Source organism: Zea mays, chromosome 5 (assembly GCF_902167145.1).
Source record: "Zea mays cultivar B73 chromosome 5, Zm-B73-REFERENCE-NAM-5.0, whole genome shotgun sequence".
NCBI lineage: Eukaryota > Viridiplantae > Streptophyta > Magnoliopsida > Poales > Poaceae > Zea > Zea mays.
The window spans coordinates 225,311,450-225,325,873 of record NC_050100.1 but is presented as its reverse complement, the minus strand read 5'-3'; the positions used below and the strand labels follow the sequence as shown (position 1 = coordinate 225,325,873).

Here is a 14,424-nt window from a genome sequence, read left to right as displayed (position 1 = left end):
CGGGGACGAGGACGAGATAGGCGCTCGCTTGAAGCCGCTTGCTCCCTCTCCCGCGTGGACGCTTGTAACCCCCTACTGCAAGCGCACCCGACCTGGGCGCGGGACGAACACGAAGGCCACGGGATTCCCACCTCTCTCACGCCGGTCTTCGGCCGCCTCGCTCTCCCCCTTCACGCTCGCCCTCGCGCTCGACCCATCTGGGCTGGGGCACGCGGCGACATTCACTCGTCGGCCCAGGGACCCCCCGGTCTCGAAACGCCGACAAGTACAGAACATAATAAAAGCCTTAACCAATTCAAACAGCAGATTAGATGTATCATTACCTATAACAACAACAAAGCCAACCTCTAAAAACCACCATGGGAATTGGGTGGAAGGTGGCAGGACTATTCAGACAGTGGTACTAAGAGAAAAAGATCATTTGAGTGGCTCATATTTAACCATTCTCAGGATAGCAAGTGCACCTTATAGTGGAAGCACAACAAAATCTCTCTTGCTCTCTTTCTGTCTCTCTCGTAGTAAGGTACAAGCCATCCTAGTTACACCTTATGTTGGTGTTTCATGTAGCAGAACTCACCCTTTTATTGCACCAGGCTCATGATCAGTCGGGATAGAGACCCTTGTCATCTCACCACAATCACTAAAATGTTGTTCGAGAGAGCTCCAGATCTGTATTCATTGTCATAAGCATTGTTATGGCATTTGAGATAAAAAATATCGAAACAAAAATAAATTACCTCATCCTCTGAAATATTTTTATCAAAGCCCCAGATAAATATTGAGATGTTGTTACCCCGAGCAGCCTTCTGGAAAGATCCATCAATGCTGTTTCAGTTCACTTTGGGAGCCAATAGGCGTCTTAGGCTGCCATAGTATCAAATTATAAATGTTGCATCTATGAATTCAAGAAACTTTATGAAAAGAACAAAAACTCAATATCACATGTGCATACTTCTTTGGTAGCAGTTTGCTTTTCAGAGGTGTGCACTGGAGCCTTCTTTGGAGTATTAGCAGGCTCTTCACTGTCTTTATCACTCTCGTCTTTAGAAGATTCATCCTCAGATCCAATGTTTTCTGATACTTTTGGATCCTGATAAAGCATCTAGTTAATACTGGTTAATATTAATAATACATTGCCTACATCCAAGAATTTGTATGTACCTTCTTTTCTTCAACTTTTGTTGGCTCATCATCCGAACTTTCCTCACTACTGTCATCTTCATCCTCACTGCTGCTTTCTTTTTTTGCAGCTGAAAGTGCTTCCTATTAACAGAAGAAATACAATGTGAACAATGGAACATCCTGAGAAAAATAATGAAAATGTTCAAAGAAAAATAAACAAGTTAGAGTATTTGCAACACCTTCTACTTCTTTTGAGGAGGTTCTTCATCATCATCAGTGTCTGAGTCATCACTTGATTCATCTTTCATTTTTGAAGCAGCTCTCTTGGTAGGATGAGTTTTACTTGCATCCTAAGGAGTTCAGAAATAAGGTGAACAAAATGACAAAACACATAATATGCAAACATTTACAACATTACTTGTTTTTAAAATTACCTCAACCTCAGAATCACTCTCGGACTCACTTTCACTGGAATCTTTCTTTTTGATAGTTGCTGCTGGAGCCTTTGACTTTGGAGGCACTTCCTGAATATAATAATGTTACAACTAAAATATGCTTAAACATGGAAATTATTTGCTCAAGGTAAAGAACAGGAACAGGATATACAATGGTTAACCCAAATATATGTGAACAAACAAGCAGAATGCACACACCTCATCCGAGTCATCATCAGAGTCACTCTCAAGAAGAATCTCCCTTTTTCTTTGGGTTTTTTAAGGTGGTGCCCTCTATTTTGGTGATGTGCTCAGTTTTACCCTTAGTGGTTCTTTTTGCTCAGTTTTGCCCTTCTGTTCTATAGCACTGGAAGGGTAAAACTGAGCAAAAAAAACACGACTAAGGGTAAAACTGAGCACACCACCAGAATCGAGGGCACCAGCCTAAAAACCCTTTTTCTTTTGTGCAACAGCCACATATGTTTTCTTTAGTGGGGCAGCAGGTTTCTGAAAAATGCATACAGAAGAGGAATTATACCATCAAGTGGCTAAGTTAAATAAAAGCATTTCAGGGCACACACAACATAATACAGGTCAGAGTGAATTGATGATAAATCAGTGAACACATATCTGGATGTTAGGTTAGAAATGGCATTGAATCAGAAAACCAATGAAAATGCTATCATTAATCTTATAGTAAAATGGAATTAAAGGCAAACAAACATGAATGTTCCACTCACAACATCATCGTCTGACTCATCATCAGAACTGGTCTCATCCCTGCTGGTTTCTTGCTTGCCTTTCTTCAAACCATTTTTAGCAACGGCACCCAAGGTTTAGCAGCAGCCTTCTTTGCAGGTTCCTGAATCAAAAGAAAATGGGTTGGTAGCTCAACATCTGAGAAGTACATTCAAATAATCAATTGGTTGGCTACCAAATTTCTAGGGTAATGACAACTAAACCATTAATCTGTGCTACCATGGTGGTAATTGAGATTAACTATGCACAAAACATAAGACAAACAAGAAACTTTAACTCACATCATCACTGTTGTCATCCGACTCATCTTCAGAACTGTCCTCATCGCTGCTGCTCTCTTGCTTGACCGTCTTCGAACCATTTTTCGCAACTGTAGCCAAGGGTTTAGCAGCAGGCTTCTTTGCATGTTCCTTAATGAGAAGATGAATTGGCATCTAAAAACTCTAAAAACCACATTAACAATTCAATTTGCTGACTGCTGATTTTTTCAGCATTAAAACCCAAAAATGATAACATACCTCATCAGATTCAGAGGTCTCGTCGCTGGTGTCATCATCACTGGACTCTTGTTTAGCAATCTTGGGAGCAGGCGCCTTCTTTGTCTGTACCTTCTTAACCTATAGAAACAGAAGTTAACTATGTTCACGCGGAGGTAGTGGAGGAGGAGGCAGCCCAGTCGTCGCCACCAGAGAACGTACACCAGAGGAACGGAAGAACATAGTGTGGATTGCAACTTTAGTGGCTATCTAGATGGGGAGGAAGCACACCATGGTTATGTTTGATAACACCGAATGAATTAATCACACAACTTGCGTATGGCTTGTGTGCGCATGAAACCCTAATACTATAAAAAAACCTAGTGGGGAAGAATAGAAATAGAAATGTAGATAGGAATAGGAAAATACAAAAAGAAATGGAAAAGGCGAAAGGAAACTACCAGCAGTCAGCGGTCGCTCGCATTCGTGGACACGGCCTAGCCGGGCCTGCTCCCACCTCCTCCCTTTTTCGTCACACGCACATCACAGCCTACAACAACTTGCAGCTCCACCACGGTGTGCTCTCTGTCGATCATATATGACCTCTATATCGACGGCTCTACCACCTTAGCATCCATAAGCGCTGGAAGAAACGTTGATAGGTGAGCCATCAAGGTGTTCTCTGATAATCGGATCATAAGTTGAAAATGAAGGATGGAAAAAAGATAACCCATCAAAAAAAATGCAACCTTGGTGTGCACTAAGTGCCCGCTCGTTTCAGAATATTCTTCCAATTGACTCACTGCAACCTGTTAATAGAAAATGACAAATCTGTTACCAAACTTTGTAAAACGCAAGCTCATAGGACACCTGTAGTATGTAACTATTGCAGAAAGAGAACACACTAAATAGTACTCTATCCATTCCAAAATAGTATTCGTTTTAGTTCTTGATTTTTATGTCTATATGGTGATGAATCTAGACATATATAAAACACATAAAAATCAATTCATATATGTTTTTGTGCATTTTGAAGCATGTTATATGTTTTCAAGGAGATGATAGCTCTTGCACATATGTAACTAATGACCACACCAAGTTACTTCTGATCTAGTCATCAACTAATTTTCAGGGAACCTATAGGTTCACAAATTTCCTATAAGCAGCGTGTTTAATTACTATTTGAGTAAGAGATGTCTTTCATAGTTCACCAAGAAGCAAAAGTTACATCTAAAAAGCAAGTGCCCATATCCTAGAATCATGAAAAATCCTAAGATAACCTTGCAAGTTCATAATTTAGAGGGAATTCATAATAGGAGATGTTTTTAATCTTGGGGTATAGGGTTTAGGGTTTCATCAGTCCACCACTCACAAAAGAGGATGCAAGTCCATGAAAAATCCTAAGATAACCTATAGTAGGAGATGTTTTTAATCTTGCAAGTCCATAATTTAGAGGGAAAATCCTAAGATAACCTCAAGAAAGGAAGAAAAAAACATAACTAATATAACATTGTGCTTCATCTCTATTACAGTGGCAAGTGGCAACTGGAGAAACTAAGCAAGATGACAACACATAGGAAAGAAACAATTTACTGCTATCTCGCTTGTACTCTGGACACACAGTTTCTCTGTGTTAGAACAATCACGTGTCCATGATTTCGGATATTTTTTGACATAAATTAGGATAATACAAGTGCAGTCTGTTGAAGGACCACGGGAGTACTAAAGAAAGTAAAGAACTCATTGACCAACAAATGTAGTTCAGAAGCAAAGATTCAAACCAAATGAGCAGTCGAATCTTGTGCAAAATTAAGGCCCAAAGACATGCCATTCTCATTGCTTTCAGTTTTATCCTACCAATCTAGTGACCCAAACAGTTTAATTACAAGTGAATCAACAGAAAACAAGATCTACAGACTGCAAGTATCAAAATTAACTAAGAGCAGTGATTGGAACATAGAAAATTGAGTTCACTAAACATAATAAGCATATCAAAGTCACAAAATGGTGAAGCAGTGCCCAGATTCATAGGAGCTAACAAATTATTTTTTAGCCTCATACCTGGATTCATAGGATGGACAGTACCAGTCGCCGGCGGAGATGCCTGGGAGGATGGAGCGCCTCCATTGTTGTGATGTCCACAAATCAGACCCTTTAAATGGATGCATCGGGGGTGGAGGGCGGCCGCGGTAGTCTTGCCATAGCGAGCGAAGCGGGGGTGCACGGAGGGATTGGGGACGGGGTGCGTACACGGGGAAAGGGGTGGGAGGCAGGGCATGAAGGCGAGAATGGAGCGGCGGTGGCGAGAATGACGGCGCAAAGGATGTCGGGGAGGATGGGACGCGAGCATCCTTAGGCTGGCATCTCGGCGGGATGACGGGAGCGGGGGCACGGTGAGTCAGGGTGGACGCCCTCCTTGGACCCTTATAAGGTAGTAGAGATATATTTGTTCATTTGTCGTGTCGTTAACTGCGGCAGCAACAGCCCAACCAACGTTAGTGTTTGGGCCGTATGGATAGCAGAAGAAAACAAATGGAGGCCCAGAGCAACTATTGGTAACAACAACGCCTGGGGTGTGGAGCCGAAACCTCCAAAACGCCAACGGTTATCTCCTCGCCGATCGGCGGAAGAATCTCGATTCGATTCAAAATCCACGTATCCAAATCGCAAGACCACACCCACACCTCCCTCCTCCCCTCCACCCAGAGCGATCCCGCCCGCCCGCATCGGATCACATCGCGCCGGAGCCTGACGCCGTGCCGTCAACGAATCCATGGGACCCACGCCGCCGCACACGGACGACACTAGGGTTGCGCAGCTCCCGCTCCCCGGCGGCGCCGAAGATTACGTGCGCGACTCCATCCACGCCTCCCTGGGCCTCCCCGTCTCCGATCGCTCCCTCCGCCTCAAGCTCCTCGCCTCCGAGGAGCAGCGCCACCGCCTCCAGGACCACGTCTTCTCGCTCGAGGAAGACCTCCGCGCAGCCCAGCGCCGCATCGACCTCCTCAAGGTACACAAGTCAGAAGGGACCTCTCCCCCATTTCATTCTTGATTCGTCACCCATTTCCTCTTCTTCCTCAGGCCGAGGCCGCCATGAACGCCGCCGGCCTCCGCCGCTGCGTCGAGGAAAAGGAAGCCGTGGCCGCCGCATACGCCGACCTCTCCGACAAGAGCAGCAAGGAGTGTCGGCTCTACGAGCGGGACCTCGAGCGCGCCATGGAGTCCTGTGACGACCTCGCCAGGGAGAACGACGACCTCCGCGCACGCCTAAACCAGAACACAGATGTCAGTTGCCTCCTTTTTTTTCAAACGGATTCCTAACTACTGATCCTCTGCTTAAGAACCGTGCTTTCCATTGTCTGGTGGTATTCAAAATAGATATAGATGGAACCACGAGTTTTGCCTCGTGTGCGGTCAGTTCATCAACTGATGATTATGTTTACATTACAAATCCAATCCAATCACACTAGTACATGCCCTTGAATTTGTGTGGTCAGTTAATTTCTTTTTAGGTTCCTATAAACAAACAGGGATGTCGTAATCCGTCAAAGGTGTCATTTTGCATTCACATGAATGAAGCGCAATTCCATTTGTCAAGACTACTAGTCACAATAAATTTGTGTAATAGGGTACTAGATTGTTGCTGACCTGTGTAATGCAATTCGTTCCAAGTTTGTACTGCACATGTCTTTGTAAATTGGTAATCGTAATATGGCCTTTGTAAATGGGTAATCGTAGTACGCAAGCATTAGATGATTTGTTTTATTTCCTAGATTAGATTTCTCTCACCTATGGTGTTGCCTTTGGCTTTCACCTGATCAATGCCAACGCATTATACAGTTGGCAGCATTGATGGTGCAAGTGCAAGAACTACATAAGGAAAAGGAGATTCTGAAGATGAATCTTGATACGGCGGAGGCAGAGGTATATCAAAAGCACTCATGTCCTTGGGATTCTTGTGTTTTTACACGGCCGGTGAGTTATTGGCGACAAGCAAATCAATTGTTTTCTTGTTTGCTGCCCTTGAAGGTCGTGACACTGAGTGAGGACAACAGGGCTCTTGATGAAGAGATCAAAAGGCTGCTGAGTTTGTTGGAGAAGGAGCGACAGCGCCGGTCTGAAAGAAAGAAATCTGCCAGTACATCCACCAAGGTAAATTGATAAACTCTGTCGCGGGCTAAGAGGAAGCTAATTGTGATGGGATGATGCGATGAATGATTCTTGTTGCAGAACAAGCGCAAGTCGTCTAGCTTGAGGGATGGCAACACAACTGGCAGGGCTCTTGATTTCGGCTGTGCAGATTCTTCAAGGCATCCATTGTCCCCATTGCCCCACAACTCCCCAGACTACAGGGCGCACAAGAAGTGAAGGCAAGAACCAACAAACCAACCATTCAGAGCATTTCCAGATTACCTTGTGCGCAACGCGAGTGTTGCATCATGCCGCTAATGATCTGATTCAAATATGGTCCCTGCTAATTTTCTTTCTTTCCTGTTTCGGTTGCTGCGATGTTTTTAGACCAGGAGCAAATTTATCAGCAAATGTATGCTTGCTTCGCTTGCATTCTATTACATTGGTAGAGGTTGCTGTTGTTTTTGTGATGGTTCTTAAAGAAATGAGAAGGCACATGGTTTGTTTATGGCTTGATGTATCATGTATGATATGAAAGCAGCTTCTCCAATTCACTTGGACTGAACATAGCTCACTTATATAATGCTGCACAACGCTGGACTGTACCATATATAGAGTATGAAAAGCAGAGAGTGGAGGGAGCACAATGCTGCATTGTATACGTGAGAAATTGTTTGCAGTGTCTTAATTGGGACACTGTAATCCGTCAGGTTGCACCTTTTCTTGAGCTGAATTGTGCCAGTAGTAATTTAATTGATTTCAAAGGTTGATGTATTATCCTAGATGATGGACTGGAAGGGCACTTGGTTTGTGGATTGGGCTTTATCTCCTAGTTGTAATATGGTCCCCGTGCTTTGCAACAAAACACAAGTTATTCGTTAAATTCTTATTACATGCGTATATCTATGTTTTTTAAGCAGCGTGGTAGAATGGTTACCTCATTTAAACCCTTGAATTTTCATGGCATAAGAATTTGTAAAATATCAGTCATTAGGATTGCAAAAAAAAGTGCCCTTTATAAATATCAGTCATAAGTCTGTGTCTCTCGCCTGAGGGTGGCCTCGAGCTAGCTGTGACTGCGTCTCCTGCGCGAGGTTGGCCTCGAGTAAGGCGTGACTCGAGCAAGGTGTGACTGTCTCTCGCCCGAGGTGACTGCGTCTCCCTCCCGAGGGTGGCCTCGGGCAAGCCTTGACAGCGTCTCCCGCCTGAGGTTAGCCTTGGGCGAGGCGTGACCATCTCCTGACCGAGGTGATTATGTCTCCCGCTCGAGGGTGGTTTTGGGCGAGCCGTGACCGCGTCTCCCACCCTAGGGTGACCTCGGGCGATCTGTGACTATGTCTCCCACTCGAGGTTGGCCGTGGGCGAGGCTTGACTGCGTCTCTCGTCCGAGGTTGGCCTCGGGCGAGGCGTGACTGTGTCTCCCGACCGGGGTTGACCTCGGGTGAGCTGTGACTGCGAGGTTGCCTCGGGTAAGTCGTGATTGCATCTCCCGCCCAGGGTTGGCCTCGGGCGAGGCATGACTGTGTCTCCAGCCCGGGGATGGCCTTGGGCGAGCGCGACTGCGTCTCCCACCCTCGGGTGCCTCAGGCGAGCTTTGATTGCTTCTCCCGCTCGAGGGTGGCCTCGGGCGAGCAGTGACTGCGTCCCCCGCCTGAGGGTGTCCTCGGGCGACGCGTGACTGCGTCTCTTGTCCGAGGGTGGCCTCGGGTGAGGCGACCGTCTCTCGTTCGAGGTGACTGCGTCTCTCGCATGAGGTTGACCTCGTGCGAGGCATGACTGGTTGGCCTTGGACGAACCCTGACTGTGTCTCCCACCCGAGGCGTGACTACGTCTCCCACCTAAGGATGGCCTCGGGCGAGCCAATGACTGCGTCTCCCACCTGGGGATGGCCTCTAGTGAGACATGACTGCGTCTCCTAGCCAGGGTTGCCCTCGGGCGAGTCCTGATTGCGTATCCTGCCTGAGGGTGGCCTTGGGGAGTCATGACTGTGTTTCTCACCCGATGTTGGCCTCTAGCGAGTCGTGACTGAGATACAAGGCGATGAACTTACTGGGCCTAAATTAACGGGGGAGGAGAGAACCTACCTAGGGCTCGTAGACCAGATCGAAGGCGATGAACTCATCGACATCGATGTTGGACTCACATCCAAGATTGAGTAAGAATGGCAATCATGGAGATGAGAGTGATGGCCACAAATGATACTGCTCAAACTAGAAAATAAGAAAGAGAAAAATAAAATGCATGGTCTAAAGACAAAGGTACAGCTAGAACATTTTGTTTCGTCGATTAAGACATAATAATGTACGTGATAGGATTTATTATACATGATAAATTGGTCATACTATTAAGAGGGCAACTTAAATGTAGAATTCAGTCATCTAGTACCACTAGGTGTTGGAATCTTGTGAATATACATACAGGCCTAATGTTATACTCGAAGAGCAATCATAAATAATTATGGAAAATACTTTGTAAAGTGTACCTTTACTCTAATATGTTTGTCAAAATATTTGAGAGTTTATACACTTGTGAGGAGATGAGAGGGTGTTCTTGGTGCAATAGTTTTATATGCACCAGATGTGTTCGGTGGTGCACTAGACATGTGTTACCAGACACGTAGACTATTCATATATAATGTTTGTTATCTTTGCCAAACACCATGTGATCCGATGAGCACCCGATAACTCTCAACAGATAATAGTTTTGAGAGCACAAATGCTCACCAGATGTGTTCGGTGGTGTTCGGTGCTGGCACCCGAAGCCGCACCGAAAAGTGAACTCATAGAGCGTGTAAATAGAGTGCACGAGCTTTAACATGCACTGGATGTGTGTTGTGTGCAACACCATATTTGTTGTGAGCACCAAATGTCTAACACATAATAACAACTATTCTTGAGTCATTGTAGGAGCACTGGGCATGTTTGGTGCAGACATCGTAGTGCAGCAGACATGTCTAATGCCCCTACGGTTAGCCGATCAAGAGAATAACATTTGAGTTTCTTTAGGGTCTATAAATAGACCTTGTGGCCAACTTTGACTAAGTTCTTGACACCTTATACACTTATACACACCTTTTGTGAGCTGAGAAACACATCCCATTCACTTGCTTATTTGGATCATCATTTGGGTGAGATTGGGGAGCTCCTCATGCATGACATTTATTTTTTATCTATTGGTGGTAGTTGAGAGACTTGGGCTTGTTATACTTTTATTACTCTTGGTGATTGTCGCCACTTAGCCGACAAGAAGCCGAGCAGTTTGATCGTTGCGGGCTCCGATCAAGTGATTGTAAGATCTCTCGTGCTTATTCCGCACGCGGAAAATTGTAATGAGTAATTCTAGTGGGCTAGTTGGAGTGCCTCTCAAATGTAGTTCTTAGGACACTCGAGTATTGGGCTTGGCATGTAATGTTAATCAGCGCAGGAACCACCTAGCTTGGAATCACTACAATAAGGATGTGGGTTATCAACGAGCAACGAAAACTTAGGGATAAATTATTGTGTTCATTCACGTGTCTAATTGATTTGATCACTATCACACTTGCACGTTCATTTATATCCATATTTTTGTGTGGTGGTTGTTTAACTCTATAGTACCTAAAAATTGTAAGCAATTGTTTTTAGTTCCTTAGTTATCTCTCTAGTGTAGTTGTGTAGTTATCAATTTATGTGATTACTAGGTGTGTGCCCGTGCGTTGCAGCGGGAGTATGCTGAGATGAGCATCGACACATCTAATCGGATCTTATATTTCCTTGGAAGTCTGGAAAAAGTTTGCTCGAAAGCCAAATATGTTAAGACCTGAACATGTATTACCCTTGTGCCCCATCAGCACACTGTTCCGCGCTTGACGGCGACGAGGAAGGCGAGCAGGCCCGCGAGGCCGGAGCCGTTGTCCACGGCGACGAGGAGGCCGACGAAGACGAGCACGACGAAGGCGTGGTAGGCGAAGAGGAGCGCGAAGGTGGCGAGGAACGTGGCGGCGAGCCTCCGCCAGACGCGGGGCACGACAGAGAGCACGCGCGGGAAGGTGAGCGCGTCGCGCTTGGCGGTAGACGGAGGCGACGACGGAGAGGAGCGAGAGCAGGAGGAGCGCGAGGAGGTAGGCGGACTTGAAGAGGAGCAGGGCGAGCCAGTCGGAGGCGAGGCGGGACAGCAAGCGGCGCTGCGTGTCGGTGCCCGGGGAGGATGCGTCCAGGGCCGTGTCGTCGGAGTCGATGTGGGTGAAGAGCGCGTGGGAGATGGCGACGTGCAGGAGGAAGAGCGCGGAGAGGGGCAGCGCGAAGGCGGCCGCGATGCACGCGAAGAGCGGGCAGTGCGGGCCTCGGAGGATCTCCGCGGAGAAGCGGTAGATACCGACGACGCCCAGGAACTGCAGCTCCTCCAGCTCGCACTCCATGGCTAGTTGGCTACCTGCCTAGGATTTGGAGACGGGGCGGATTGGCGCTAGGAGACGATTGAATTTGGAGGAGACGGGGAGGGAGGGGAGGCTGTGGCATGGGGATTAGGGAATGGGGATTTTCCCGCGCTCGCCTCTAGGACTGGGGCGGGGCACGGCGGCAGACACATGCGGGGGCGAGGGCACACGATGGCGGTAGGGGCGGGCACAAGGATACTTGGGAGGTGGTGTCGAGGGCGTGGCAACGAAAATGGCGAAGGCGCGGCGCGACAATCCTAGGAGGCGGAGGCACGACAATCCTGAAGTTCGCGGACGAGCGGAGTAGGGAGACGGGGGCAGTCTACACTCCTCTCTTAATAGTTAGTAGGGATTTTTGCATTTGTACTATAGCTATTAAGGCGATAACCACTTTTTTACCTTTTAAGCGGAAAGATATAAGGTGAGGCGACACCTTACTCATATATAAACACGCACTTATCATTTATCAACATATTTGTATAAGTTACATTTCCTTTCACTTTTTATTATGATGCTAGTGTTCTACAATTTCAATTTTTTTTGTTCAGCAGAAAAATACACGGAGTCGGCGTCAGAAGAAACTGAAAGCATATGACCTCTCAGCACTGTCCGAGTCCCTCTCAGAACCAGGTGCACCAAAGCAGAAACCTGAAGCAAAGCTGAACTGCAAGTCAAGACAGACATTAGTGTAATCCTCTCTTCACACCTTCTCCCTTGCTTCATTCAGGTCGTCATGTTTTTTAACTGTAGTTTTGGACTGTAAACCCAATTTTCTTGTCCAGGTTACGGGAGGCTGCTCATCTCAAGGCTGTGCTGGGAAAGATGCAGTTCCAGCTTGACCCATTTGCTGCGATCCATCAGCACCTGCTAGCAACACAGCCACCTGCAGCTGCAAAGGGCGATGCCGTGAAGGAGGGGAAGGACTCCAAGAACAAGAAAAGGAGGAGGAAGAAGGGTGCATCATCGAGCTCTCAAGCAATGGATATTTGATTGCATTCGTTCAGTAGTAACTTGGTCCGGAGCTATGGAGTTAGAACATGGCTGGAGCGAAGGGTTTACCCTTGCTTACAAATCATGACCATCTTTGAGTTGTTGTCATAGATCATGCTGGAGTGCTTGATTTCTCCTGATGAAGTTGCTCAAATATCTACCATTACATTAAGGAAATAAAAACTTCCAATGACAAATGTTACTTCTTTGACCATCATTATATAATATTTATTACAAACAAGTCCAATAAAAATCAAGGTTCATTTGTGTTTAGCCGGTTAGCCTTAATCATAAAAGTAAGATGCTCCCTTTGTTTTAAAATATGATGTTTAAGACAGGCAATTATTTCCTTTGTTAACTATTTAACCTGTCCAGGTGTCATACATTTAAAAAACAAAAACATAGGGAGTATTTAATAGATAAAGAAATAGACACCAGAAAAGGATACATAAGCATGCCTCACTGGTGAACGGAAGATAATTTCATCTCCTCCATTCAAGGTAATCTTGGCAGCCTTGTCTAAAGATTTCCCATTGACATGGACAACTTTGGATTCAAAGACTTCAAGGAGTGCACCTCACTAGAACAAAATGTCAGAATAAAAGGGGAACAAATGCAGGGGAAAAAATCATAATAACACAACTGCAGAGCGTGCACACTAAATAGAAGTATTTGCACTTTGCAGTATTGCACATAATCTGCTAAGCACAAATTTTATTAGCCATAAAAAACATTAAACTGAGTTCTTTTCTGCATAGCTCTTAGTTTAGTAAAACTGATATGGTAATGAGATCTAGATTTTATACCGTAAAATTTAAGGATTGAATTAGGATTGAGCTCTATGTCGATTTATTTTTGAACTAAAATTAATTGAGGACCCAACTTATTGTAAAAAATCGACAATTGGCACGTGGATCTAAAAGTAAAATGACATGTTATTATGTACCATATCCACTACTCAATGCAACTAACCTGGCATAGTAGCATCATTGACATTGGAAAGCAAAACTGTGTCATTGTGTTATGTTCAGAACTTTTTTGCTGATGGTTCTGTTTACAGGTGTCCATTGTCGAGTTGAATCATAATACCCACTTGCCTTCCTTCCCACAATGATCTCTCTCCAGTAACTACAAAAGCTGGTGGAAGTGTTGCCAACACAATCCGTGGGCTCTCAGTTGGTTTTGGAATACCAACTGGAATAATTGGAGCTCGTGGGGATGACAACCAGGGACTATTGTTTGTCAACAATATGAGTTTTAGTGGTGTAGCAAGTTTAAGGGCCAAAAAAGGGCACACCGCTCAGGTAGCCTAATATCTGAAGCCAGAATTTATTACCATTGTGCAGACCGACTCTAGTTAATACAAAGTTGGTGATGAAGACTATTGTGGTTATGACTATATCCTTGTAGGGCAGCTTTTAGAAGTTAGAATCAGCAACTTCGTAACTCACCAGCTATTATTCCTTACACCTCCGTCAGTTTCTAAACTTATATAACGAATTAACAGTAAAGTATTTAGAGCTGTTCAAACTACATAGCACGACCTGATACATTTTGTGAGTACCATAACATGGGCTTGCAATTTGATTGCTGAGTCAATTACCAAAAAGTTACCAAGATGTGGGGTTTCGATTGTTGTTCTGTTATCAGCTCACAGGGCGACTAACACTAATTGGCAAGTATGTATGGATGAGGTGAACCTGTAAGGAGCTGCTGTCCAAGTTACTGAAAACGTATGTGGTGTCATGGTTTGAAATATGCTGGTCACTTTTTTACCTAACACGCAAGAGTAATAAGAATATTTGCTGGCCAAATATTGAAAGACAAAATTTCAATTATCTGTTTCTGTTCAATGTTTGGAGAGATATTTTTGGTGTCGACTTTTGCAAAATTTTGCAGCTAATCAAGTAGCTATTTGGATGAGGTGAACCTGTAAGGAGCAGGTGGGCTGGTTTGGCGGCTAGGAACCCGGAGGTCGGGCGGGTGGGGCTGGGGGCGGGGCGGTCTACAATGAAGCCTTAATAGTTAGTACAGACTTGTCTGTTAAATATAGCCTTGTTTTTCTGATTTAACCCTCTGCGACTTAGAAACAGGAAGC

The 14,424-nt window shown here is 45.2% G+C and overlaps 2 protein-coding genes and 5 pseudogenes across 6 annotated transcripts; 2 read left to right on the top strand and 5 right to left on the bottom strand.

Annotated features, from left to right (window-relative positions):
- Positions 1 to 404: 404 nt before the first annotated feature.
- Positions 405 to 1,086, bottom strand: LOC103627919 (nucleolin pseudogene; annotated as a pseudogene). The gene is made up of 3 exons (NR_161400.1): positions 953 to 1,086; positions 738 to 864; positions 405 to 669 (listed from the first exon to the last, which is right to left on the bottom strand). The product of NR_161400.1 is annotated as a nucleolin pseudogene (transcript).
- Positions 1,087 to 1,158: 72 nt separating this feature from the next.
- On the bottom strand, positions 1,159 to 1,268 carry LOC114574127 (receptor kinase pseudogene; annotated as a pseudogene). The gene has a single exon (NR_161401.1). The product of NR_161401.1 is annotated as a receptor kinase pseudogene (transcript).
- A 98-nt stretch (positions 1,269 to 1,366) lies between these two features.
- Positions 1,367 to 1,930, bottom strand: LOC103627918 (nucleolin pseudogene; annotated as a pseudogene). The gene is made up of 3 exons (NR_161399.1): positions 1,776 to 1,930; positions 1,557 to 1,646; positions 1,367 to 1,472 (listed from the first exon to the last, which is right to left on the bottom strand). The product of NR_161399.1 is annotated as a nucleolin pseudogene (transcript).
- Positions 1,931 to 1,937: 7 nt separating this feature from the next.
- LOC103627917 (nucleolin pseudogene) lies at positions 1,938 to 2,968 on the bottom strand (annotated as a pseudogene). Its single transcript, NR_161398.1, has 4 exons — positions 2,834 to 2,968; positions 2,597 to 2,725; positions 2,297 to 2,418; positions 1,938 to 2,063 (listed from the first exon to the last, which is right to left on the bottom strand). The product of NR_161398.1 is annotated as a nucleolin pseudogene (transcript).
- Positions 2,969 to 5,351: 2,383 nt separating this feature from the next.
- Positions 5,352 to 7,428, top strand: LOC100276214 (uncharacterized). The gene is made up of 5 exons (NM_001150055.2): positions 5,352 to 5,801; positions 5,873 to 6,076; positions 6,632 to 6,715; positions 6,821 to 6,943; positions 7,022 to 7,428. The coding sequence occupies exons 1-5, from the start codon at positions 5,565 to 5,567 to the stop codon at positions 7,157 to 7,159; spliced, it is 786 nt and encodes a 261-aa protein (NP_001143527.2). The 5' UTR covers positions 5,352 to 5,564; the 3' UTR covers positions 7,160 to 7,428.
- A 3,319-nt stretch (positions 7,429 to 10,747) lies between these two features.
- On the bottom strand, positions 10,748 to 11,318 carry LOC103628914 (uncharacterized; annotated as a pseudogene).
- A 250-nt stretch (positions 11,319 to 11,568) lies between these two features.
- Positions 11,569 to 12,447, top strand: LOC103628913 (uncharacterized). Its single transcript, XM_020538280.1, has 3 exons — positions 11,569 to 11,622; positions 11,888 to 12,024; positions 12,119 to 12,447. The coding sequence occupies exons 1-3, from the start codon at positions 11,569 to 11,571 to the stop codon at positions 12,324 to 12,326; spliced, it is 399 nt and encodes a 132-aa protein (XP_020393869.1). The 3' UTR covers positions 12,327 to 12,447.
- Positions 12,448 to 14,424: the final 1,977 nt, after the last annotated feature.

What these genes read in the sequence shown, in the direction of transcription:
- LOC100276214 (NM_001150055.2), top strand. Translation starts at nt 5,565, where the DNA reads ATGGGACCCACGCCGCCGCACACGGACGACACTAGGGTTGCGCAGCTC. An exon ending in GCCTAAACCAGAACACAGAT is followed by an intron (nt 6,077 to 6,631) that starts GTCAGTTGCCTC and finishes CGCATTATACAG; the next exon opens with TTGGCAGCATTGATGGTGCA. An exon ending in TTGATACGGCGGAGGCAGAG is followed by an intron (nt 6,716 to 6,820) that starts GTATATCAAAAG and finishes CTGCCCTTGAAG; the next exon opens with GTCGTGACACTGAGTGAGGA.
- LOC103628913 (XM_020538280.1), top strand. Translation starts at nt 11,569, where the DNA reads ATGGCGAAGGCGCGGCGCGACAATCCTAGGAGGCGGAGGCACGACAAT. An exon ending in GGAGGCACGACAATCCTGAA is followed by an intron (nt 11,623 to 11,887) that starts GTTCGCGGACGA and finishes TTTGTTCAGCAG; the next exon opens with AAAAATACACGGAGTCGGCG. An exon ending in AAGTCAAGACAGACATTAGT is followed by an intron (nt 12,025 to 12,118) that starts GTAATCCTCTCT and finishes TTTCTTGTCCAG; the next exon opens with GTTACGGGAGGCTGCTCATC.